The following is a 26,293-nucleotide window of genomic DNA, read 5'->3' as shown; positions in this document are numbered from 1 at the left end:
CAGCAAAGAAAATTCAGACATAGTGTAGTTTAATCACATACTGTTACATGATTCACATGAAATAAACATTCCTGTAATATTTTTCAGACATTATTTGCTTATGTTGGTTGATCTTCACTAAAGATTGAAAAGCAGCAACCACTAGAAAAATGAATTCTCAAGAACACATAGAGTGGGTTATATCCATACAGGAAAAACTCAATGAGGCACAACAATTTATTACAAGAAAATCATGGGAGAAGTGTTGCATATATCGAATGCCTCGTCGTATAAGAGATGCCCAAACAAGCAAAAAAAGCTATGAGCCCCAGACCATATCCATAGGGCCATACCATATCGGTAGTGAACTAGTTCAGGATATGGAACTCTACAAGTGGGTTGCTCTGTACCAAATCCTACAACGGACCGGTCAAGACCTAAGCCTTTACCTTGATACCATCAGGCAAGTTGAAGATCAAGCGCGAGCTTGTTATCAACAAGAAGTCAATTGTCTAAGCAGCGATAAGTTTGTAGAGATGATGGTCCTTGATGGCTGCTTCATCGTCGAGCTCTTGATATGTTATCCGGCTAGAGACACAACAGGAGGCAACCCTGTCTTTGCTAATAAGAGAATTGTTGAAGACATTGTGTTAGACATGGTAATGTTGGAGAATCAAGTTCCGCTTTTTATAATTGACAGGTTACTTAAGCTAATGAGCGGAAATCAGCACCAATATGATCAGGCTTTGGATTTAGTTCTCAACTTCTTCAATCCTATATGGCTGACAGGTAATTTTGGAATTTCGCGTTTAATAATATTCAGAACATAGAGAAAGCAACACATTGCAAGGTTATATATGATACATCTTTTTTACATACTATGACAGGTATAAGAATGTCTGTAAACGAGCTAAATGAACTGAACAGTTCACTAAGGCAGGAAGAGTGTCTTCATGTCCTTGATGTATTTCGGCGAAGTCTACTCCATGTAAGGCCTCAACAGCAGGATACCATTAATAAACACAGATTTCGATGGATGATATGTGATAAGCTTGTCCCAATGTGTTTGAAGCGGTGGCTAAATAAAGCCCCGGACAGTATTTCAAGCCGTGAACAAGTCTTACATAGGGTGACTGAGCTGAGAAAGGGAGGAGTAAAATTCAGGAAACGGAACACCAGCTGTTTTTTAGACTTCAGGTTCAAGAACGGAGTTCTTGAAATCCCTCCCATTTGGATACAAGATAGTACAATGACCATCCTCCTGAATATAGCCGCCTTTGAGCACTGTCGTATGAAGATAAGTGATGCTGCGATTGCATCATATGTGGTCTTCATGGAATGCTTGATAAAATCCCCTGAAGATGTAGGCCACCTTCATCGTCGTGGAATCATTCTTGGAGATGATGCTCAAGCTGTTGACTTGTTCAAGAGCGTGTCTAAAGAAATGCTCGTGAATGTACATGATGGTTACTATGCAGATCTATCTAAAGAAGTGAACGCGTACTACAACCAGAGAAGAAACAGATGGCGAGCAAGCTTGCTTCAAAAGTATTTTCACAATCCTTGGTCTATCATCTCACTGGTTGCTGCAATCATTCTATTGTTTCTTACTGCGATACAGAGCTTCTATGCAGTTTTTTCATACCACAGGCCAAATTCTTCCTAATAGAAAAGATATATTCTATGAATTTCTGATTGAGCATGTATACAACTTGTTATTATGTTTGTAATGCCATTTGGAAAATGTTATTGACTGAGATTTCTAAAGCAGGCAGTAAAATTTTAGGCGTGTTCAAACTGATAAATCTGAATCACAGCAAAATAGAACGAATGTCAGACTTTTGAGTGGCCTGATTCACTCCCAATTCAATAGTCTGGACGCCTCTCTTTGCCTATTCTCCCTTATTTATAACATATGCTGATTCTCGTTTAATTTTCCTCTACATACCGACAATCTTCCTCAAGATATAAGAATAAATAGATTGCACTACCTATAATAAATCTTCTCCCCTTTGCCAATTCCTAACATAGAAATAGACTTTCTGATAACCAATAAAAATAAGTCGATCAACCTAAGGATTAGATCACATCATTCAATCTAATTGTAATGGCCAAAATTAGTAGCAGTCATAAATCTAGGCAGAAGATCAAAGGATTGAAGTCGGCCTAGCTATTTTCAGGTTAACGACTAAAGGTTGAGAAGTTGAGAGCTGATATGTACTGAAAATTATAGTGTGGAACACAAGCAATAGCTAAGTTCAAAATTCATTGTAAACAACCAAAAACAACGAACAGAAAAATTTGTACTTTCTTTGTGAAAAAGTAATTATGTGTTTCAAAACTAAAAACCTTACGAAGAGTGCAAAAGATGCAAATGTATTCAGCGAGGATATTTCAATATGAACCCGACCAAAAAAAAAAAAAAAAAAACAGAGGAAAGGAACTTAGTTTTTGAAAGCTGAAAGCATGATAAAATCAACAAACCCTGTGGTTAAGCATAACCATCTGAGCTGAAGATGAATCTGTTTGAAATCCCGGCATGGAAGAAGAGCTTGCTCCGCTTGTATTAAACTGTCTAGCAGTTGATGTCTTTCCACCATATACCAAACGGCCAACTGACCTCCTTTTGGAATATGCATTATCTAGCAACCTACTTTCACTGCCTGCTGCGGCAACCTCAGTATAATCTGATCCTTCTTTCCTCCTGAGAGACAAACCATCCAAAGTACCACCACCCAACTTGACCTTCATAGCTCGCTCATTATTGGAGAGATAATGAGACACCTCCTCGATCAAACGGAAAGCTATATCCTGCACACTAGTGTGCTCAACCTGATGGAAGATGATGCACCGGGTTGGCTGGTCCCATGAAGCGTGCAACTCTTCAGAAACCATCATCTTGCTCACAGTGCTGTAAATCTGAGCCTCTGAGAGGTCAAACATCTTAGACAGCCGATCAAGGCTAAGAGAACTGCAGTAAGAAGCACAGTAACTGCATAGATAAGTCTTTAAGGCAGCTTGCTTCATCTCAAATTTCAGCATTTCGAAAACGGTCTCTTTGTTTCTCAGGAGCTTCCATATGGCCAGTGATGTTATGACATCAAAGGCTTTTTGAAAATCGCCCTGATTGAGAGCTCTAGTAGCAGCCATAGCATGATCCCGCACACTTTCAGGTGGGCCACACAATGTTTGTCTCTCGCTAGCTTCAAGCATTTTACGGAAAGTCTTGCTTATGACCCTGTGCTGAGACTTAAAGGTGTTCGCAGCCATATTGGGGACCTCCAGCAGCATAGCACAGGTCAGATGAACTGCTTCCAAGAGTTCCAGATTGATGTGCATGTGATATGGCATCTGTTGTCTTCTTTCTTTCATTTCCTGTTATAAGTTCAAAAAACAAAAGTAAGATTCATAATCCAGTAAAGAAATACTCCGTACTAGTAATATGCATCAAGATAGACAAGTAATATGCATAAAAATTGACCGAGTGTTGTGATATTACATAGCATTCTCAAGAAAGAGAGGTTCATAAAAGACACCGATGTTAATGAATATCTCCCTTGTTTCTTTGAAGCATAGATAAGTCTCACAGATGTTCAATCCTCACTACGTCACATATATAATCAGCCAAATGCGGAGTAAACTTGACAGTTCTGCACACTATATTGGCAATTTGGCAGTATGATGATATCCACAAGCTTCTCTATAATTTTTACTCTTATGCAAACAACGCTTCCATTACATATAAGAAGAGCACAAAGTGTAATATAGGAAATCATTCTAAGAGCAAAGTTCTAATATACTAAAATAATTCAGATTGACATACAAAACCTTGAACCTCAATCAGTAATAGAAGAATTAAATAGTACAGGATACTTTATGGATTTTCTTCCTCCCATATATTTCAAACTAAAGCACTTGCTTTCTATACTATACATCCTTTGAACAAAACTCCAAAAATAGAAAAATCCACTTACTGATTCTTCTCTAAATTCCACAATTCACTGAACCCACTAAAAGCATGCTAAAAGAGTGGCCTTTTGCCACATTCCAGTAGCATGATCTGAAAAGTCATAGTTGATTGCTTTCTTCTGTAATTATAATCAGACACTGCCAGACAGTGAACCACTTAGGCACTTAAGACTACCAAAAGCTCAAGCAATGTTATCACTCAGCAGATACAATTAATAATTTAACTAACCCCGAGCCATCTCCTATGAAGGGTTCAAATCAAAGCACAACTTTTTAACCAGCCTTCTAGCATTATGTGGGTCTCTAAACAGCCAAGTATAGTCAAATGACCCCTCTTGTCTAAAACTAGCTCAACACCTAAACCAAATTTCAATTTGATGAATCCAGGCGACCAGGCATCAAACTAGATAAGTATATGCAATGAAAATGATGATAAAATACACCAAACAAATTAATCCTATATCATAGAGGAAGACACTAAACACATAAGAACTCTAGTTACATATCCTCCAAAATATAGCTAAATATTGCAATAAAAAGATCATAACGACATCTGTGCACATAGGAATTACAGAAAGCAGTAGCAGTGATACACATGTAAAAATGTTAAATCAATCATACCTGCTCTGGAGTCTTCTCATAGTACCGGCTTTGAGAAAATCCTTGTGCAAGAAGCTCTCTCACTCTTCCAGTTGAATATAATTCAGAAAGGCAACTATGTCCTTCAGCAATATGACCATCCCTAAAAGCGCTGAGACCAAGTTGAGCCATAGCTCTATTGAACAATATCTGGGTTGAAATATCCATATGTTGAATTGTGTCTTGTAAGTGACCCATCAGCAACAAGTCACGAGCAATCGAAAAATTATCCATAAGGGCATGGTGGTATATATCACACAGCATTGCACGAGCCTTAGTTCGTTCATCACCAAATTGGTAAATGAGAGCAACCAAGCTATCCATAAAGGCCCTGCTGCAATCCGGAAAACTAGGATTTCTAGGCAAGAGTTCAGGGGTTACTACAAACAAAGGGGTGCCCTTACCCTCATCAGATATCTCACTTGCAGCTTCATCGCTTTGGTCTTCTGATTGTTGAGCAAATTTCCTCATTGCATAATAAACTTCTTGAGGTTTATAATACACAAACTCAACACGTTTAAGGGCAACTTTTGCTGCTCCTTTTACATTTCCGGTTTTCACCAAATACTCTTGGAGATTTTGTGCCAGTGCCAAAAACAAAGGCTCGTCCTTAAGCCTTTCAACATACTCAAACGTATAAGGATCAATACCCTGCAAGATCTTGAAAAACTCAGCATCTAACCTCTCAAGGAAGGCTACCAAGTTACCCCATACACGAATGGTACCCTTATGGTCTGGACCCTTTTGTGTTTCGTTCTCTTTTGGTTCGATTGTATCATCCACCAAAATATTTGGATATTGTGTGAGAATATCAAGTATAATAAATATATTCTGCACACATTTCTTCCACACAGTTATCGGCATGTGTCCAATAAGACTAGTATTGACATCAAATTGTGCTGATACAACACTGAAAAGGATCTCCAGCTTCTGAGCAGGCGTCTTTGCAACTCTACTTAAAAAGGTGAGCCGCTCAACTAGCTCCATTCTCCCAGTTCCCTTCCTACCACGCACACCAATGATTTCACTTTCTTGTTCACTGTATCCCATGTTATCTCGCTTGGGTTTTTCATGAATTCCTCACCGTGATCAGAGTTGTCCTTTACCTCATCCGCCTTATCAGTCTGTTTTTCAGTTCTTGTTCTAGGTTCATCAGGTTCTGTCAGCTTCAGAACAGGTTCCTCCTCTTCATCCCCTTCATCTTCTGCCTCAGGATTCTCCCTGAATTTGTTTATCAGATCTTCATATTGCTTGTTGTTCTTCTTCAGGCCCTGCTTCATTCTATTCAATGCTTTCGCATTGCTGCTGCTCATCTTCTTGATTGCTTCCTTGTTCGACAAAGTCTCACTCAGAAAATCCTCCAACAACACAAGGGCATTTACATAGATGTCGGGAGTCCTACCAGCCTCCACAACACGCATGAATTTCTCAAGCTGTTTATTTATCATATCGAATCTCTCTTGTAAACTCACCCAGTCATTGATTTTCATGGCATTCTTTATCTGCTCAACAGTAGCAGAAATCTCCTGGAAACGCTTGTTCTTAGCAGGAATGACAACTCGCTTTTTGTCATCTGCCTCATCATTGTTGTAGCAAGGATCATATTTTATATAGTTAACATCATCAAAACCACTATTTATCTCATCCTCGAAGCCACTATCAATATCACTATTACTATCACTATCATTGTCACTGTCACTGTCACTACCGCGCTACAGAACAGAAAAAAGGAAAGAAAATAAGTATACTCAACGTATAAATTATAACTCAAATGAGAAAGTAAGATTAACATTTGTCATAGAAAACAAACCTGCCAAAAATGTGAAGTCATTATTTCTCTTCTTTTTATGATTTGTTCAACAAGTTCTGATTTTCTCAATCTACAAAGAAAAAGTAAAATAAGTCATAAGTTACGCAGTAAATTCAAAAACACAAACAGAAAAAACATCAGATTTCACCCAAAAAATGTAAAAAAGTAAACATTAGCTAACTATTACCTTGAAAAATAAACCAAGAAAGATGACATAAAATTCTATGACATGTTATACAGACAAACATTTTCTCAAACGTGTGAAAAATTCGAATCCTGAAAATCAACATATATAACGAACCAGAGCACTCAAAATGTTATCGATACAACCTCTATTTAGGTATTACAATCACATAATTAATTTAACAGTATTAAATCGCATCTAATCTTGACTTAACAATTACTAAGCCTTAATATTAATTCTCATATGCCGAATCTCGAATCAATATTGCGTAACTCATACAATTAAACCAGCACTAAAATAATTGCATAGCATTATATCAATTAATAGAAAATTAACCCACAACATTATCAATCAACAATAATCAATTATCCCTTTATATTATTCATGGATCCCAAGAACCTTATAAATAAATTACTCATACGTAATTAAATCCAAACAAATCAAAGGAATTAAAGATAACATAAACAATAATATGATACAGAAAACAATAGTATTAACCAATAATAAAACAAAGTAATCATAAAATTAAAAAGTCGAAAAGCATAAATTAAGAATAAGAAAGGTAAAACTACCGGCTGTCTAGCGCCTTGCCTGATTCAAGCTTCGTTCTTCCGAACCTACGTAAAATTATCGCTACTACTCCTTTTATAAAGATAAAAAAATAAGAGATGTTTTATAGCAAGTTAACCAAAAAAAAACTAATCCCACTAAAACTAAAAGTTCATAAATAAAGTCTAAAAAGTCATCCCGTAAAAACCAAAGGCCAAAACCTCCTTCATATACATAAGATAATGGGCCGTTAAATTGCAATAAGGCCCAACCGAGTTGATCAACAAAATTAAATTTTTTTTTTTTTTTTTTTGACAAAAAACAAAATCAATTTTAAAGTCGTATAATATTAGACATTAATACGTGCTATATGCCTGTGTATATTGTGCTTGGTGTGCAAGTAAAAGCTAGCTTTATCCTGATTCTAGTCGAGTACGGAGTATTAATTTATTTAATTAATGAGAACCACGAGTGATTCTTTTATATGGTATCACGAGCTAAAGATCAAGAAAATAAATCAAAATGTGAAAACAAAAATTTCAAAAAACCGGCCTTTGTGTGCAAACTTAAATTAATTAGCGGGCATAACCCAAAATATGATTATACTGTGTTTCAAAAAAAAAACATATGATTATACTGTTGTGTATCAAGAGACTAGATGATCAAGGTTGAACAAAAGTGAAGTGAATTACATCACATTATATTAAACACAAACGGAAAATTTTATTGTAAGTTAATCTAGAAAAATGTAAATGTGCAATGAAAAATCGAGTGAATAGTTTAGAAAATTTTAAAAATCAAAAGAGGTTTGTATCTAGAAATATTTTGTGCAAATATCAAAAATATTTGATGTAGAAAGATCTAAATACTTGTAATATTAGACATATGTAGAAAAATCTAGAGAATAAGAACAACTACTATAAATATGTTCCATGTACATGGGTTTGATGTGGTGAGGGAAGTATTCACCAATGGTGAGAGATATGAGTGGTTTAGGTGTGAGTAAGTCTACACCAAAAATATTGTTAATACAATTTATGAAATCATATATTCAGGTTCATCAAACTTCGCCCAAATTTTATCAACTTTCCTTATGCAAGTAAATTTCTTATTCATTTTTATAATATATTAATTCCAAAACCCTAATTCCCAAGAAAAAAATGGTGAAATAACTCCAATAATAATGGAAATTAAATAATCATAATAATCAAGATTTTTCTATAATATGATAGTCAAATACAAACAAAATTAAATTCAAATTGTATTAAGATTTTAGGTTAGATTACCATTAAGTCAACTGTTATTGTAAATCGTCTGATTAATCATAATAATAATCTTCCAATGCATAAAATCAAAAAACAATAATTTAACGGTACTAACATTCAAATTAATCAATAACATTGTCAAATTACAAATAATCAAAACCTATTTTCATCTTTTTCAGAAAGCTTGAATTGTATTCATGTGAGGTGACAAAATATATATTGTACAAAAATCATCAGTGATAGATTTTAGGAAACCACCGAATATTCCTATATTCTTTCCTATGCCAATATATGCCAACTATACAAATCAATGCCTATCATATAATATCATAAATATCCTAACATATATTTCTATCTTAACAAAAAGAGAAGTATAAAGGTGTAGAAAATACCTATTACATCAAAATAATTGGAAATTTAGAAAAATCGAAAATTAAGGTTTGATTGCAATTTGTGGATATTTATATAAAACCCCAAAAAGAAATCCGACTCCTTGGAGGTTTTTTGATTAAATATTAAAAGAGTAGTTTCAACTTAGATTGGACTCCAAGTTTTATTAACAAATATTGTGAATATTATCATTAAATAATACAATCCTAGGTACAAAGTTTTTCAAATACTTGCGACACAAGGCTTAATAATAATAGTATAATACAATAATCAATCAATTTACATTATATTAAAGGCGAAACTTAGAGAGCACTTGGCAAAATATTATAAAAAGTTTTCCCTCCAAAACCACTTACTAAAAAATACTTATTGTAATTAAATTATAACTTTTAGTTTGTATAAAATCTAAAATAAATGTCCTTAAATATCAAATTGCCCATTATAACTATTATATGTTTAATTAATTTCTTTCACAATATTTCATACATTTTACTACTAAGTCTATTTATAATATTTGTATCCATTATTTTTGGTAAAATTTATTGTCATTAGAATTATCTAACAACCGTGCATTGCACGAGGTTTAATCTAGTACTGTATATAGGAATAATTTTTTTTTTAAAAAAAAAAATACATTTTTCTAACCAAATCATTGATGATTAAAAAAAACGTAGTATATATATTCACTTCTCACAGTTAACTTTTTCTTTGACTTGATTAACAAACTACAGAATAGTGAAGTAATCTAGTTTTCATCTTTTCAAAAAATAAAAAATAAAAACTCAACTAGCTAATCTCAGAAATCTCGCTTCCATTGCTTACGACAAACTTGCTGGTTACAAAATCCCATTGGGAACGTATTTAACAAATCTTCTACCAATACACTACAAAAAAAAATAGCACCAATGTCATCAGCACAGAAAGAATTCCAGTGGGAAGATTACTCGTCAGAGACAACTTTAGCTTTGATCAGCATTGGGCTGTTACATGATCCCAAGTCCCAACTTTACTATTGCCACAGAATTGTAACGAGGACATTCATTGCATGCGGGCAAGAACTGCATCGTAGCAAATGTACCAATAATCTCTGTAAGATATAGACATCCAAGGAACTTCTGGAGTAACTTCGGTGCACAGCTTTGTTGAAATACTGTAAATATCATATTTAATGTAAGAGTTATGTCTCTCTATGACAAGTTGACAACCCAACCCCCAAAGAAAGAAAAAAAAAACCACCATAAGAAGAGAAAATGGAGTAAAAGGGTGAAGGTAAGAGGAATAAAGATTCACTTTAAGATAGATGCAGATCACAAACCTTTTGCCCGTGAGGATCCCAGAAATTGCAGAGCGAAGAGTTTGTCCATGAACTCCAGAGCAGATGTTCTTGTAGTGAGGGAAGACCACTTGCCCTATAAAATATTAAGTTAATTTAGTAGGAAGACCTATACTCCTATCATCCTATAGATAACAAAATTCTAAAAAGTACACCATCAAAGCTAAGAGCCAAACTCAAAATTATAGCAGACATTGACCTGACAATCAAGTGAAATTACATAACTTCAATCCGATGTATTAACACCGGTAATATACCCATACTCCCTATGCAATTCTTCTTTTCCATCCACCTTATTTTACTTTTATATCCACAACTTTAAGAAGCCATTCCTTTAACGAAAAATACCAAGATGCCGTTAGCAGACTTGCAGAAGGGTAAGGTAAGTCCCAACAGCTGATTATTGCAGCAATAGTTGGGACTCTTAGATTAGCTATTGATTCGTAGAATCGTAGAAATAATTAACTACCTACAGCCAGATAAAACTCAGGCAAGGCAACCCCACCTTTCGAGGGTTGCCCCTGAAATCACAAGCAAAATTTGGATGAATTAACCGTAGGTTTATGATTTATTACCAACTTGTTCATTAATTTTCTACGTAGTAACAGGTAAACAACTATTAAGGCATGAGCATTGAAAAACGCACAATGATAATAAGAACTGACCACATCAAGCTATCGTCATAATTCTCATAAAACTTGAAAGTACATAGAAAAGAGCAAGCCCTCACCAAAAGTGAAAATATTGCTGCGGAGTAGTGAAAGTAGAGGTACAGACTTCCTGAAATTTGTATTCTTTTCTTGAGGCATAGCCTTGCATGATGGAGCGATAAGAAACCCATCCACTGAGGAGGTATCTGCAGCGCTCTGACAGTGAATAGTTTCAAACCAGATTCCTGAAGGAAATCTCTTTGAACTTACCAGCCAGAGAAGGATTTTACTATAAGGTGTATCATGAATTATAGAGATGATGATCTCTATTAATGTCAGGGAGAAGATAATTGTCAAATTCATGGTGGCAAAAAATATATAGAAGACAGATGTAGTCGGCAGCAGTAGCAAGAGTGGAGTGAACAGTAGGGATCCAACAACATGTTGCTCCACACTGTATTCATAGCTATCTAACCTCTGACGAAGAGGATTCCACTTACGGCCCCTGCCAGACAAAACCATCTCTTAAGCAACTAGAACCACCATAGTACAACAATATTTAGTTCAATCCCAAAAAAATCACCAGCCAATATATAGTTCAACAATATTGTTCAAATTTAAGGAATAATAATATGCTCAATACAAAACAGTTAGGATGCATTAACTATGAACAACTTTACTAGCTACATCTATCAATGAAAATGCCATATATACAAACAAGTATCCTCTGGACATATACCCCAATAAAATACATTATGAACCAGCTAAGACACTTGATCAAGCAACAATCTCCTTGTTACTTTCAAAATTCCAAGCAGCATAACAAATACAAAAACTTCTATTTTTTGAAGGAAAATACAAATATCTTCTTCAACATTATTCCATTCACTCTACCTAGATCTTTACACATCATTTTAGCTTTCCATCTTTCTAAAAATACAGGATACTTTACGTACAATGTTGGACAACAGTAAAGCTCCTTAATATTTCAACCCCTCAAAATGTTATTTCGGGGGGACTTTTGGTAGGCTCTTCTCAAGGAGTCAAGGCTCATCTTGTAAATGGAGGAATGCACACATTTGAAATGAATTCAAATTGGGTTATGGTTACCATTGAGTATGTTAGTATGTATATGTACGGATGTACCACAGAATCATAATAATGGAGTTTGTAAGATTACAGATAGCAGTCATAGCACTTTTAAGAGACTACAACCTATTCAACATCATAAAACTCCTTGCTATTAGTAGTTTCCCACACTGTTATGAGCTTATGACAGGACTTTTAAGAAACTACACAGCAGATGTATCAAGTCGTTTACCTAAAAAGACGCCATAAAGCTGCCAACGCCTGAATCTGAAGTGAATACAACAGAGAGATCAAATAATGGAGTGTGTAAACATGGAATGCAGCTATTGCAATCATGTCTGTGATCAATGCCACTGGAATTGTCATGCCAAGAAGAATCCCTGACAAAGCAACAATCTTGATAATAACACCAGAAAATATATCTGCTGCTGAAAACCAGAGAGTACTCCAGATCTGGATAGCATTAAGGGATATGATACCCAAAACTCCTGCAAGCTCTGTGTTCAGCTTAAAACCAGCAGGCACTCCCATCAACCATACACATCCCGTACGTAAAACATCATCAGTGAAGTGAATGGCACAAGTTGAAAACCATTTAAGGACAGCTTCAGCGTGTAATAACAAAGTAAAACCAACCAAGTTCCCCAAAAAGACATCAATGGCTGCAGAAGACCAAAAGGAATGCTTTCGTAATCCAGCTTTCTCCGCATATTCAACACATGCTTGAGACCTTGCATATTTGGGAGCACAAAGATAATCAAAAAAGAAAACCATGATTTCCATAACAGATCAAAAAATTAAAAGCTCTCACAAGGCTCCGACCTATGACACAGAATAATTGTTGAAATACAGGGACTAAGAGAAAAGGGGTGCCATCACGCAGACGTAATAGGTGGTCATGGACTAGGCCAGGTCAATAGGTCAAACACATCAAGACACTTCTGATCGGGAGATTTTTTTGACCCACACAGACATAACAGGCAAAAAATCTTTGCAAACTCGTTAAAATTGTTCATACATGTGAAGCAGTATTTCCCATTATAAGTATGCAGATCATGTCTTGTGCGATTTATGAAATCGGCAACAGCAATGTTACAGTCATCTTAAACCCTTTCTACCTGATGTCCCTGAAGTAACTCTAATATCCAAATTCCATTAAAATGTGAAAATTACAAAATTATTCTTACAGCAAATATTCAAGCAATTCAGTTTGCCCCATACACTCAATCAGGAATACAAAAAAAAAAAACGCATATATATGTTTGCCTTCATGCAGAACCTCAAGTATGACATATAAATCAAAGAAAACTCCAGCATTATACACATTACTTACCTTAGACCGGTTTCATTAAGGAAGATAGGCCAATACAGAATCTGGTGACATCGAACTTGTGTATTTCTCCCTGTGTTACTAAAAATTTTTGCTAACCCATTGAACATCCAGAAATTTGATGCACATCCTGCAAGCTTCTTGAATGACTGAAGAACTATATAGAGAAATGTGGATAAGGTGGCCACAGCAATTGCCCAGGACCTCCAGAGAAAGTTCAAAAACCTGCAGTATATTCAGATGATCAACAAAATAATAGAAAACAAGGGATAGAGATGATAGAATAACAACACAGAAAGTACCAGATAAGTTTACATGTATAGCACTAATTTCCGGGAAGAACTTTGGAGTCTTAGATTGTTGCAAAAGTACATATTTGCAGCAGCGGAGCAATTAATAGCCAGGATAACTGTGTCCTGCATGTTGCAATCAATATTAACTAGATATAATTTTTAATTATTAGTCGTATTCTTATCAACAAGTGCTCACAAATCTTACCAAATCTTGAAGCTGACGTTTATAATAGAGTTCATCAACCCACTTTGGTCTTTTAGGCGCACAATTTGTAGGTTTGGAACTACAAAAGTTTAAGGCGAAATGATGACTACCATATTTCGGAGTTTCATAAATCATAACCTGTCAACTTCAAAAGCAGACAATAAATGGCACTGACGATTGGAATCCATCTTATGAAGTAAGCAAAAGAAGAAAGAAAGACTTACATACGTGGAGTTCAGCCTGAGTTGATAGTTCGCCATTCAAATGCAGATGATTCAATGCTGGAATCCAGCAAATCTCACTGGAAGGATAACTGTGAGTATCGTACACAAACTGGATCCAAGTTGAGTGGCTTAAAGAAGCATGTCTGAATTGCTTTAATAAACTGTCATAAGCAGTACATCCACAGCTTGAATTCCTAAAATTTGCAATAGAAGTGTGTTGCCCATTGAGCAAACAGGCTTTAGCAGACTGCGGGCTGTGATCACTGTTGACCATATTAAAATTGTGCAGATGGTCTGTATTCTCATTTGGCAGCACACAGCGACCCAGAACAGTCAAAATAGACTTCTCCTGTAATGTGACCGGCATTTCTCCGTTTGAATGATGAATTGTCTCCTAATATATTCATCCAAAAACTATAATTGCTTTAAAGAGCGTACTTGAACTATATACAGCGACATCATAATTATTATAAAATCCTTCAAGATTTATAAGAATGGAGAACTATGAGCGGAAGAAATACTAACACACCATAGGAAAGGGTATGACAATGACCTCATAAGTTGTACAATTCTACTCACCCGTTATTGTTGTAGACATGAAAATAAGTTAATAACAGACATAACACTATGTTACAGAAATGTGTATACTGCAAACGGTATAGCCACCATACTAATCTGGACACACCTTTCCCAGCTTCGAAAAATGAAACAAGAGCAGGATAAGCTATAGATCCAAAACCCAAATATATAAGCTAAATAGATAAACACTAGCTTATCAAAAGTGATAATCGACAATATTTGTCACTAGTCCACTAGATACAACCTTCAACCACCAATACAGTATCAATTATGGGAACTGCGTTAGATCATATCCAAATATACAGCTCTTACTTTAACGATCCCCTTAGTACTTGGAATTACCATCCTACGTATATAAAAGTTTACCATCCAAGTATCTTGAAAAATTACTATAAACAAGCACGCAATCAAAACTAGGGGACAAAAGTTTAAGAATAGTAGTTAATGTAAGATAGAGTGTTGTGTCAGAGTGAATAGATCAATTAGTGGGATTGAGAGAAATTAAGAAAAGTGATTATAAAAAAGTGTGAAGAAGATTCTGTGATACCCAAAAACAGAAAGTGCGAATATCTGTGACACTCAAAAACATAAAGATAAAGTACGAAGAATTTGGGATTGAAGAAATAGCTTTACTTAACAAGCATTATTCCTCAAGACTCTTCAAGCAAATGATATCTCGTGGAGTTAGAACCCACATTATAACATACTATAAGTTAGTCAAAAAAGAATCAGTAATTCAGTAATCCACTGATGAAATATTATGTTAAACCTAACAATCTAACATCAATAGTTCTACAAACTAATCTTGCACAGTGACATTCCCAAAACACTTCAAGCATATGATTACTTGGCAATTCAATAATTCACAAATAAATTCAAGTTTAATCATTCTAAAACTTATTCTCACACAGTGTACAGGCGATGATAGAAGAGCAACAAACTTAAGCATACAACCCTTGTTCTGCAAACCTAGGCAAGACAAAAAAAGGGGGGGATGCACTGAAGCGGAATGTGGAAGCACCCAAAATTTCAGGTAGCGATTAAAACTTTCTGTACAAGTAGCCTTGTGCTCCCTCTTCTACCCACCCCCTTTTTTTGCCCCTCGCATTCTATAGACACTCATTTTGGGGTTTTGGCAACTAATTCATTGAACCAAAGCACTCCCCCCCCCCCCCCCCCCCTTCTCCTCCAAGCACAAAAATACAACTAAATTGAGTACGCTCTCCACATAAGTGTGTCCCTTTTTGTTCCATAAACTTCTACTTTACTCCATTTTTGGCGATGATTTGTCAGAACTTTACCCTTCCCTACCCCCACAAAACTACCCACTTGTTGATCTACTAGTCATTAAGTGGCTCATTTCATGCATTTGCCAATCGCTGGGACTTCTTTGTTATGTCTCTTCTTTCCTTAATTCTTTTGCAAATAGTAAGTGTAAAGAACATTAAGGAAAGGAGGTAGTATATACAATTGGATCAAATTCGGCTCCCCAGAGCATTTGGTCAAAACTAAGCTCACCAACTCAGATTAACTTAATACCTAAACCCCCCATCGCAAACTACTCTATTGTCCTAATATCAACCTAGACTTATTTCCCATTGGATCAAACAATGGGCTAGCACACAACCATCACTATTAGTTAGTAAGATTATTAGGAATCATAGTCAGTAAGTTAAAAATTATAAATTGTAGCAATATGAACTTCAAATTTTGATAACAAACAAGACTACAAACTTTAAAATTCAATTATGCAAAGGATTATTAGCAACCCAAAAGTTCAAAATTAGATAACACACAAGATTATTAGCTATCTAAAACTTCAGAATTTGATTACACACGAGATTATTAGCTACCCTCAACTTTAAACCTTGCTAACGCACAAGATTATTAGCTATATGAACTTCAAATTCGACAACGCACAAGCTTATTAGCTATAATGAACTCCAATAATCGGCAACACAATATAAATAGCTACAATGAATTTCAAAATTCAACAACGCACAAGATTATTAGCTAAATTAAAGTCCAAAATTCAATTGCGCATAAAACAATTAGCTACCATGAACTTCATTAATCGATAACACACCAATACATGAATATTACATAAAAGTTCAAAAATCAAAGGAATTGCAGTATTACAAACCTGAATAGCGGAATCAGAGGAATGAAGAGAGAGAAAATCATCAGGAAAAGCGAAAGCCACAACAACATCAAGGCAAGATGAAGAACAAGAGATGAACCAACCAAATAACAACAAACTTTTTGATGATTTTGGGAATTCGGAAGATGAAATCTCTTTCGGCCACCAAACCCTACATTTTATGCTCATTATTTTATTTTATTTTTTTTGTCGATTTACTTCGATTCCACCATTAACAAATCTCTCCCCAAAATTAGGGATTCAGCGATGAATTCGATGCTCGATTTTTGAATCTTCGCTGGGTTAGATGAGATGAGCGAGTTGACTCAATGGTGGGTTAGATGGGGTTGGACTCGGTGGTGCAGTTTTACTAGATTCATTTGTTTAGCCTAAGGAGTTGAGTTAGTATGGCGTCTGCACGATTACTAAAGGAATGGACGTGAGAGCTTAACCCTCACAATTTTTATCTCGTGTTTGTTTCACTTGATTTTTACTGATCTAATTTAAGACTTATTTGCCAGTATTTTTGGTTTTCAGTTTCTTTTTCTTAAAAAAAAAAAAAAAAACCAAAAACAAGAAACAAGAAAAAGGTGTTTCCACTTTTCAGTTGTTAGTTTTCAATATTATCATGATTTAAATAAAGTTAAATAATTTTTGATTCATTATGGACATATATCATATGCTTTTAAAAAATAAAAAACCAAAAAACAGAAAACCACAACAATACCAAACGAACCCTTAGAAACTTATTTTAGTTGTAATTTGTATTTAAATAACCCTTATCAGAACTTTTTAAACCTGAACTGAATTTAACTGAACTAATCTGAACTTATTACATTTAAAATAAGTGAAAATAAGGTGAACAAACAGACCCTAAGGAAGTGTTTGGTTCATTAAATTGGAATGGGTTGTATGCAATCTAATACTATCCCCATTTTTTTTAATGGACACGTTTTGAGTTTAGCACTATTCACACATTTCCCTTTGACCGTGTTTTGTGATTTATACATAATGAAAAATCAGATGGGGTCTTGTTAGATTCATCACTATATATATTTTCAAAATATCAACTTTATATAATTTTTGCTTTTCGATAATTAAAGATAATAATGGTTGAATTTGGGCATTGACAAACGTGACTCTAAAAACGTGTCAACTAAAAAGAAACGGAGGAAGTTGTATATATACTAGTCTAAAGTTGTTTGGTTTTAATGTTAGAATGGATTGTATGCTTCATTAATAGAAATATGTATGGGGGTAGAGTTAGTGTAACACCCCGACCCCAAATCAGGGTGGGGGCTTGTTGTCACGAAATCCGCATTTGCATTTGGGACCAACAAATGTCCTCACAGAGCAGCACAAGTCCTTCTGGCGCATTTTGTCCTCACTCATGCGCACCTTGAACTTCTAAGAAGGTCACCCATCCTTAATTGAGAAGTATCTTAGCATATGAGTTTTCCTAAAAGAAAGATGCATCTTGTTGGTATGAGTAATATATTAAGTTCCTTTAAACTTTGTAATAAGAATTGAACCCCTAAGTTTAAAGTTGGAAGTTGTAATATTTTTCACTAGACCAAACTTAGCTTGGTACTAGTGCACGCTAGGTAGTGCCACCAGTTAAATTATAAGTTAATCAATAAATTTTATGGAGTATATAGAAATATATATAGGGAATAGAGTTTTTTTGGTAAAATTAAAGACCCAACCAGCACCTTTGTTAAACAACTTAATTATGCATTAACGTATATCATCACTTAAATATAGAGGGGAAAGGTCGGAATCCCCCCTACTCCCAAACTCCTCTCAATCATAAGTAGTTGGTGGCCCGGGCTCAAATTTGGGTGAGTTTTACTCGAACTCCATCGGAAAAAAAAATATACTCAAGGCAATAAATACAACATACAAATTCGTACAAAATTTCCTCTACTCTCAAAGTGCTTAACCCATTAATTCAAAGCGATTGAATTGATCAATGACAGGTTTTGAATCATTAATGTTGATCAATAGAGTTATCTTTATCTTATGATAGTTGGTGAAGTAATTATGAGTTTAGTAGGGTCTTAGATAAGTTTTGTTGGGTTTAGGTATCTCTTTTATGTCGGTATGAAGGGCTAGATTAATCATAGACCTTTTATTCATCGAGATGGTGTTTGTGTCTCTACAAGGGGTTTATTTTGAGGATAAGTTTGGAGGGTAATGTTGATCCATGGAGTTTTCTTTATCTTACTATAGTTGGTGAAGTAATTATAAGTTTTGTTTGGTTTAGGTATCTCCTATATGTCACATAACATTCTTTGATAGTTGAGTTACGCAGTGTCAACATAGTTGAGTGCAACTTGGTTTGAATGAAGCATTCTTCAGTTGTATATTTGAAAAGATCATAGAGTTCTTCAGCTTCTCAAAAACTATAGCATTCATTGAAACCAACTTCAATACCTACTAATAAATTAGTGGGGATGCTTCATATGTTGATAAGTATTCTCATTGATGGGATAAATCAAGAGGAAGATAGGTCATGAGTGGATCTTCATTGGCTACAATTGTAATACCCCGTATTTTTGAAACGTATTTTCTAATTAGTATTCTCTTAAAAAGGGTATTTTAGTAATTTATTTTATAATTTGAATTTTGGAGCCAAAATGATATTTAAATTTTGGCGCCTAAAGTATTTTAAAACTTAATTATTATTTTTGGATTTTGGATAAGATTTATCATCCATTTATTTTATTTTAAAAACCGGATTATTTATATATATTTGGATATTTTAATTAAACAAAATTATATTATATTATTTATTTAAAAGGGCCGAAAATTCCTAAATTATTAACTATGATTTTCGGATTTTCTATGTGTAGAAAATCTGATTTTCTTAGTTATTTTATTTAGTGAATAATTGGTATTTTCCTAATTAATTATTTTATACAAAATATATTATTTACACAATTATTTTTAAGCCTAAAATCTAGCAAAATAATTTCCTAAACACTACTAATATGGTCCGAAAATTTGGAGCTATGGAAGCTCAAAAATTTTCGGCCACTTTGGTTGGATTTTGGGTGATTTATTTTGTTAAATTGTATTTTTAATTATCTCCTTAAAATCTCTTATTTTCCTTAATTTTATTTTTCCATCTCACAAAGATTTGGTCATCTTATTTTCCTACCTTATTTCATCTTTGATTATTCCCCAAGTAATCTCTTTTGCCATATTATTTTCATGACAACACACCTTCCTTAAATTAATTATTCTTAGTCACCTTAATATTTAACTTTCCGTAATTCTTTAACTCTCTTCTCCAAGTAATTTCCTTAATTCTTTTTACCATAATTCTTCCTACATTCTCCTACCATAATTCCCTCATTCATGAGCCTATAAATACCCCTTCATACCTCTCATATTCTTCACACCAAAAACCCAATTCTCTTGTTCTCTCTTATTCTTCTTTTCCCTAAACCTTTTCATACTTTTCTTCTCCTCTTTTCATACAAATATTATCCCGTATACCTTTGAAGTCAGTTTTCGGGCACTTCTGATCAGTTTTTGGGGTATTGACGTTTCACAGAAGATTGTTCCTCTCGAAAAATCCTTGAGGTTAGGCTCAAGAATCACTCAATTCGGAGTTATATTGAAGGAGTTATGATCTCTGCAAGTTCTACCTATTCTTTCCAACGAAAATTCAATTCTCTTTAATCCTATTCTTTTATTTTCTTCATAGTTAATTTTCTAAAATACAAATACCTATTTCAAAGCTATAATTTTATATTAAAGTATTATTTTAAAAGAGTTTTATAGTCTATGCACATTAGATTTGAGTTTATGTTGTGATAACCTTATGGTTATGTTATTTGCAAGGTGTATTCGTGATTGAACTTTGAAAGTGTGAAGTGTCGATTGATATTCGGAATCAAGGTTCTCGATGTTCTTTTTGTGTGGTTTTTCTAGCAAGGATCAAGATACGTTTAGGTGGCTAGATACCTTTGAAAGTGATTGGTTTGAATAACATGTTTTACATGATTTGATTGGTGATTGAATTAAATTGATTTGAATTATGATTTTGAAATAAATTATGTTTGAAGGTATTGATTTTAATAAAAGTATTTTGAATGATTGATTTTTGAATCATGTTTTGAATGGTTTGAATTACTTATTATGTTTAAATAAAGGAATTGATTTTAAAAGGTTTAATTTGTTGAATTAAATAAAAGGTTTTTTTCAAGGAAGAGTTATTGATTGTGAAAAGTTATTAATATGAGATTTTATTCTCAAGTATCTATTTAAAAAGGTTTTGATTTTCAAAGTATGTGGAATTATTAAAAAGGAGTTTGAATTATATTGGAATTTACTGGATATTAAAAGGATTTATTGAACCATTAAATTATTATTATTATTAATGCTTTATAAGCATGTCGGTAATCCCACTATGCGGATTTGGTTTATTGATAAGGCCTTGGACTTTGTATGACTGGGTCTTTCCTCAAGAATAGCCTTGTAATATAAGGAGACTAGCATGGGGGGGGGGTGCACACTTGGGTGAGGAATTGGATTAAAAGAAATTGGTTCTTAATAAAGGAATTGGTTTAATTAACTATTATTTTGAATATTGAATCTTTGGAGTCGGTTTTGGAATAATGAGTTTGAAATTATTGGATTAATTATTGGAACTGATTTTTAAAGCATGTTTGCAAATAAATTGAGTTTACATTATCTTGCACTTATCGTACTTAGCATATTTTGCTAATCCGTATTTCTTATTTGTTTTGGTTCGCCCTGTTTACCGTAATGGTAAGCAATGTTGACTATTTTCAGATGGAGTCATGAATGAGCATATGGGAGTCCAGGGATTTGCTTCATCTAGTTTAGGAATGTTGGTCTCGTCTTTATTTGAGTACTCATAACAATGTTACTATTTTTATAAGTATTAATAAAAGAAAGTTGAGTTTCCGCTGCAAGTTTTGTTGTTTTACAAGTATGTTGCTTCATCAAGTTTTGTTACGGTTGAAAATTTATAAAAGTATATGGCTATCAAAGATAATCGAAATAAAAATTGGCTACCATTGAAAATAAGCAAAAATAGAGGGCTACCATTGAGAATTTCCCTAATTTTTATAGGTAGAAGTAAAGGTGGGTATCGTGCCGTGCCGGGCCGTGCCTGGGTGGGGCTCGTGCCAGGCCGTGCCGTGCCGGCTTCGGGGCGGGCCTTGCCGTGCCAAATTTTGGCACACCCTAGCCCACGGCATGGGACGGCCCACGTGCCTGGCGGGTCGTGCCGTGCCGGGCTGCGGGCCAACCCGTAATATTTTTTTTTTCGGATTTTTTTAAAATATATATGTATATAAAAAAAAGATCGATTTATTGTGTTATAAATAATTAAATAAGTTTATATAAATTAATCGATTTATATAAACTTACTTCTTTATTAATTAAATAAGTTTATTTAATTAAATAGTTTTGTATAAATAAGTTTATATAAATAAACTTAATTAATTAAGTTTTATTTGGGCATGGGCCGTGCCGGCGTGCCGACGATCGTGCCGCCCGCCGTGCCCGTGCCGGATTTCAATTTTTTGTTCACGGCCCACGGCCCACAAGTGGGCCGCCGTGCCATGTCGAGCCGTGCCGGAGTCGTGCCGGGCCCGTGCCGCCCACGTGCCGACACGGCCTGTTCCCGTCTTTAGGTAGAAGTCATAAAACTCTTAAATGGTGGTGTGTATATATATATATATATATATATATATATATATATATATATATATATATATATATATATATATATATATATATATATATATATAATATATAATATATATATGTATCATGATACAGGCAATGTTGGGTGGCTAGGTGGATAATAAGTACAACATATAATGTTTGTGCTTAGAAGGTTCTTTTATTTTAAGTAGGGGATCCTACGCGCGCGATGCGCCCGGTATAGATAGTGTTTCAAGTTGAGTTATTGCAATTAGTCTTAATACCTTATGCATGTTTCAAGGTAATCATATTTGAAATCAAATTTTGCCGAGTCTATTTGTAGTTTAGAGTTATCCCTCCCCCCTCCAAATTTTTTTTTTTTAAAAAAATAGAATTATCGACAGAAATAAGCTTGCATTATATCGAACAAGCGGAACAAGTATCAAAGAAAGGAACCTGTTTAATTTTTTGTATAGATGTATAATCTAATAATTACAATTAAATTAACTTTCAATTATAGGTTCGTGACAATACAGTACCAGTAATTGTGAAGAACTGCAAAAGTGACTTCTTTTGTGTCCTGCAAGCACCTCCAATGCATCAACAAATGTGGCTTTTGCACCTGGATGGATATACACGAGTTCTGGTTACTTTATTTGACCAACCTTTGTCTTACCTTCTACTCATATGATCTTTCGAATCACAAATTTTAATAAACCAATACCCTTGTAAACTTAACATCAAAAGCATGGACATCAGTTTTCTCTTACTACAGTCTCCGAAATCCAACCGATTCACTAACCCACACTTGAGCCTGATTTCTCATATCAATTTCAGTTTCAGACTAAAGATGACCAACTTGCTTTTCCTCTTCACATCTCCCTGTAACACAGTTGCTTTTGAACTAAATTGGACAAATGCTTGCTTCCATAGTTCCTTGTGCTTCATATAGAAAATGATGTAAAATTGAATACTTATAAAGGTAAAAAATCCTAGAATAAATAAAGCTAAAAAATAAAGAATGTGCACTTATCAGGTTATCATAGTGGTCTGGATTCATTCGAGAATCGGTCTAGAGTCGATAATGTCAATAGTTTCATCTAAGCTTCTAAAGAATCAGAACACATGATTCCTATGGCAAAAGCTATAGTAGCGTCTATTTGTGAATAATGTGTAAGCATCTTATCCTTGAATTAGTTCTCTATACAATTGTGTATGCAAATAACATAATTAGACTGAAAATTTAATAAAGCTAGAAGTATAGGGTTGAAGTCAATAGTATCAATAAACTTACCTAAGGTTCAGAACACATGACTGCAAGTAAAAGTCACAAAGACATTGATTTTAGTTAAATTTCGATGCAGATATCCAAGAAACCAATTAAATTGTTTGATTTTCAGGCAGTCAACAAGCGCAAAAGTGACAATGCATGACTACCTTTTAGAAGACCATAAACACATTGAAGCCATGTCTCTCCCTCTAAGATTGTTAAGCCTCTCAATCACATCTGTAAACAAAAACACACACATACATATATCAGCATCATGGTACCAAAAATTTAACAAAAATGCGAAGAGGCTCTATATGTAATTGAAAGAAATTTTGAAACATATTCTTAAATTTACGAAAAGCGGTTACAATTTGAGAGTTCGATTTAGACAAAAAGACGAAAATTTAGGCCAAACTTTTTAGGTTACAAAGGAAATTAAAAATTCAAGCAAAATGTCAAATTAAAAATAAAAAAAAAATAAAAACTCCGATAAGGATGTATGAGATTAAAACCTATAAATTAATTACAAAGAAATTAAAGAAGCAGAATAAGATAGATTAAAATTGAACACAAATTTCAATCGAAATCATTATAATAGGAGAGAAAAAAGTTTCAGTCGGGGTGAGAATGAATTTCTATCAGAAGTGGGCACCATTCGGAAGGTGGAAAGGCAAAAGCAAAGCAATCCTAAATTGATTATACTAACAAGTAAACAATTAAATTAACGATAAACCAAGATTAACAATAAAAAAAATACCTCACCATAGAAACTACTTCAAATGGAGAAGACAAAACTCGTTAGGTTCTTCAATAGAGAACTAATAGTTTGCTTCAATTGAGGATAGAGGTAGAGGGGAAGGAGAAAAGGGCGCAATTATGAGTTATGAGGAAGACAAAGGAAAAGCATTACCGAATCACATTAGGGAAAACGAATAGAGAGACAAACTAACAAAATATTAATAGGGGTATAAAGGTAAATAAACATTTTCGGGGTTATATATGTCCTAACACTATTCATAAGAGTATTCTCCCACTTTTTATAAGGTAGGGATTAGATAAGATTAAAATTGAACTTAATATATAGGTGACTGTTATTAAAAGGTATTCCGTTCTATATATATTTTTTGTTTCCTTATTTCTTTTTTTTAAAGTGCTACATTTTTTTTTACGAGTAAAGTGCTACATTTTGTTGTTATTCAAAGTATTTCTTAATCAATTGTCACAATCAAGAGGTATTTTTATCTATGTGTAAACTTCAATAATAAAAAAGCAAATTTGAAAAAACAATTCATGCATAAAGGTTAAGTTATACTTTCTCTGTTTTTTTATACTTGCAATACACCTTTTATCACGCTTTTTGAAGAGGTGATTAAACTTAAGTAAACGAATGAATTAAGCTATGAAATTCAAAGCGTAGCAACTTATCCTTTTCTTTTTATAGGTGGTAAAATTTTGTAAATTAATTTATCTGTTTACGTAGTCTAATATATTCCTTAAAATGCGTGCCGAATGGATGTGTTACAACTAAATAAAAATGGAGAAAGTATACTTATATATAAGTAGAATTTTTTATTATAGGGAAGTCAACTTATCAACGTTATGAAGTACTCCGTTATGGAGTAACTATCTTTCTATTTGTCCAGTTCTAAAAGCCATAGAAAGAGATCAGTCAAATAGATTAGACATCATATCAAAACTATCAAGTCAAATACACAACATTTAAACAAAAATAAATAATACGAGTAATGGAAATAAAAATAGATAGTAAAATACCAAGTAATAAAGTGTAACATTTTTTTCACACCATAAGTGAAATAACTAATTAGTCAATTTACCAATTGAAATTGCAACACTATAAGTTGTACATAATGGGAACTTGATTGTATTACTATATTAGCATAGCTAAAGTAAACTATCATCAACTCATCATACTCCCTAAGTCGTACTTAACAAAAACATAAACTATACTTGTATATGACTTTGCGTTCACTTTAGGTTATACTTTCTTTTTTTTTTTTTTTTTTTTTTTTTGGAGACAACTTTAGGTTATACTTTGTAACTCTTTACTTTTCACGCTTGTCAATATGTCATTTCAACCCTTCATACTCTAAAATAAGGATATATAAAAAAATTATAAAATTATATAGTGTGAAATGTAAATTGAAACAAATTTAACACTTAAGATCTCGTTTGAGTATACTTTGCCCAACACATTAAATCACTAAAGAAGTTTAATTCTAAGAATGTGAATACTATAAATTTTCAAGAGCTACAACCGAAAATGAACGGAAAAATAAAATAATATTATTTACGTACATCACTCTTAACCATTTTCTTTAATTTCTTATTGTATTATATGAAGGAATAGATATTAAAAAAGGTACAATATGAAAGATAACTCCTTTATCTTAATATATATTTTCAAAGTATAAAATATGCTTACACCATTTTAAATACGGACTAGTTTAACAGAGGTAATAATAATTAAACTTGTGCATTGACAAATGTGACAAATCAAATTGGTGCAAATTATCATTCAAATGTTCTTGATATCTTGCCACCTTTTATTTCTAATATAATATTGAGTAAGACAAATTATGTACTCCCTCCGTCCGTTAATTAGATGCCTACTACTCTTTACTATGTGAGTAATAAATGTTAGAAATAGGCATCTAAATCATAAATTATCCATAATAATGTAATATTT

General features: G+C 33.7%; 2 protein-coding genes and 1 pseudogene across 5 annotated transcripts; 1 reads left to right on the top strand and 2 right to left on the bottom strand.

Annotated features, from left to right (window-relative positions):
* Nucleotides 1-31: 31 nt before the first annotated feature.
* On the top strand, nt 32-1,809 carry LOC145582433 (UPF0481 protein At3g47200-like). The gene is made up of 2 exons (XM_081639432.1): nt 32-768; nt 867-1,809. The coding sequence occupies exons 1-2, from the start codon at nt 150-152 to the stop codon at nt 1,643-1,645; spliced, it is 1,398 nt and encodes a 465-aa protein (XP_081495558.1). The 5' UTR covers nt 32-149; the 3' UTR covers nt 1,646-1,809.
* A 491-nt stretch (nt 1,810-2,300) lies between these two features.
* LOC145581349 (eukaryotic translation initiation factor 3 subunit C-like) lies at nt 2,301-6,613 on the bottom strand (annotated as a pseudogene). Its single transcript, XR_014099621.1, has 4 exons — nt 6,585-6,613; nt 6,398-6,467; nt 4,570-6,299; nt 2,301-3,354 (listed from the first exon to the last, which is right to left on the bottom strand). The product of XR_014099621.1 is annotated as a eukaryotic translation initiation factor 3 subunit C-like (transcript).
* Nucleotides 6,614-9,586: 2,973 nt separating this feature from the next.
* On the bottom strand, nt 9,587-17,022 carry LOC145582432 (N-acetylglucosaminyl transferase component family protein / Gpi1 family protein). 3 transcript variants are annotated; one of them, XM_081639429.1, is made up of 9 exons: nt 16,632-17,022; nt 13,914-14,303; nt 13,686-13,823; nt 13,503-13,603; nt 13,191-13,412; nt 12,090-12,587; nt 10,849-11,273; nt 10,101-10,194; nt 9,587-9,935 (listed from the first exon to the last, which is right to left on the bottom strand). In XM_081639429.1, exons 1-9 carry the CDS (start codon nt 16,815-16,817, stop codon nt 9,824-9,826), a joined length of 2,166 nt encoding a protein of 721 aa, XP_081495555.1. In that variant the 5' UTR covers nt 16,818-17,022; the 3' UTR covers nt 9,587-9,823. The 3 variants fall into 3 exon arrangements, with proteins under 3 accessions (XP_081495555.1, XP_081495556.1, XP_081495557.1); XM_081639430.1 differs by having other exon boundaries at nt 13,914-14,323; nt 16,632-16,760; XM_081639431.1 differs by lacking the exon at nt 16,632-17,022 and having other exon boundaries at nt 13,910-14,083.
* Between the last annotated feature and the right edge of the window lie 9,271 nt (nt 17,023-26,293).

Source organism: Chenopodium album, chromosome 15 (genome assembly GCF_948465745.1).
Source record: "Chenopodium album chromosome 15, dcCheAlbu1.1, whole genome shotgun sequence".
NCBI classification, from domain to species: Eukaryota; Viridiplantae; Streptophyta; class Magnoliopsida; order Caryophyllales; family Amaranthaceae; genus Chenopodium; species Chenopodium album.
Note: the sequence above shows the minus strand (reverse complement) of the source record. Positions and strands in the feature narration are given on the sequence as shown.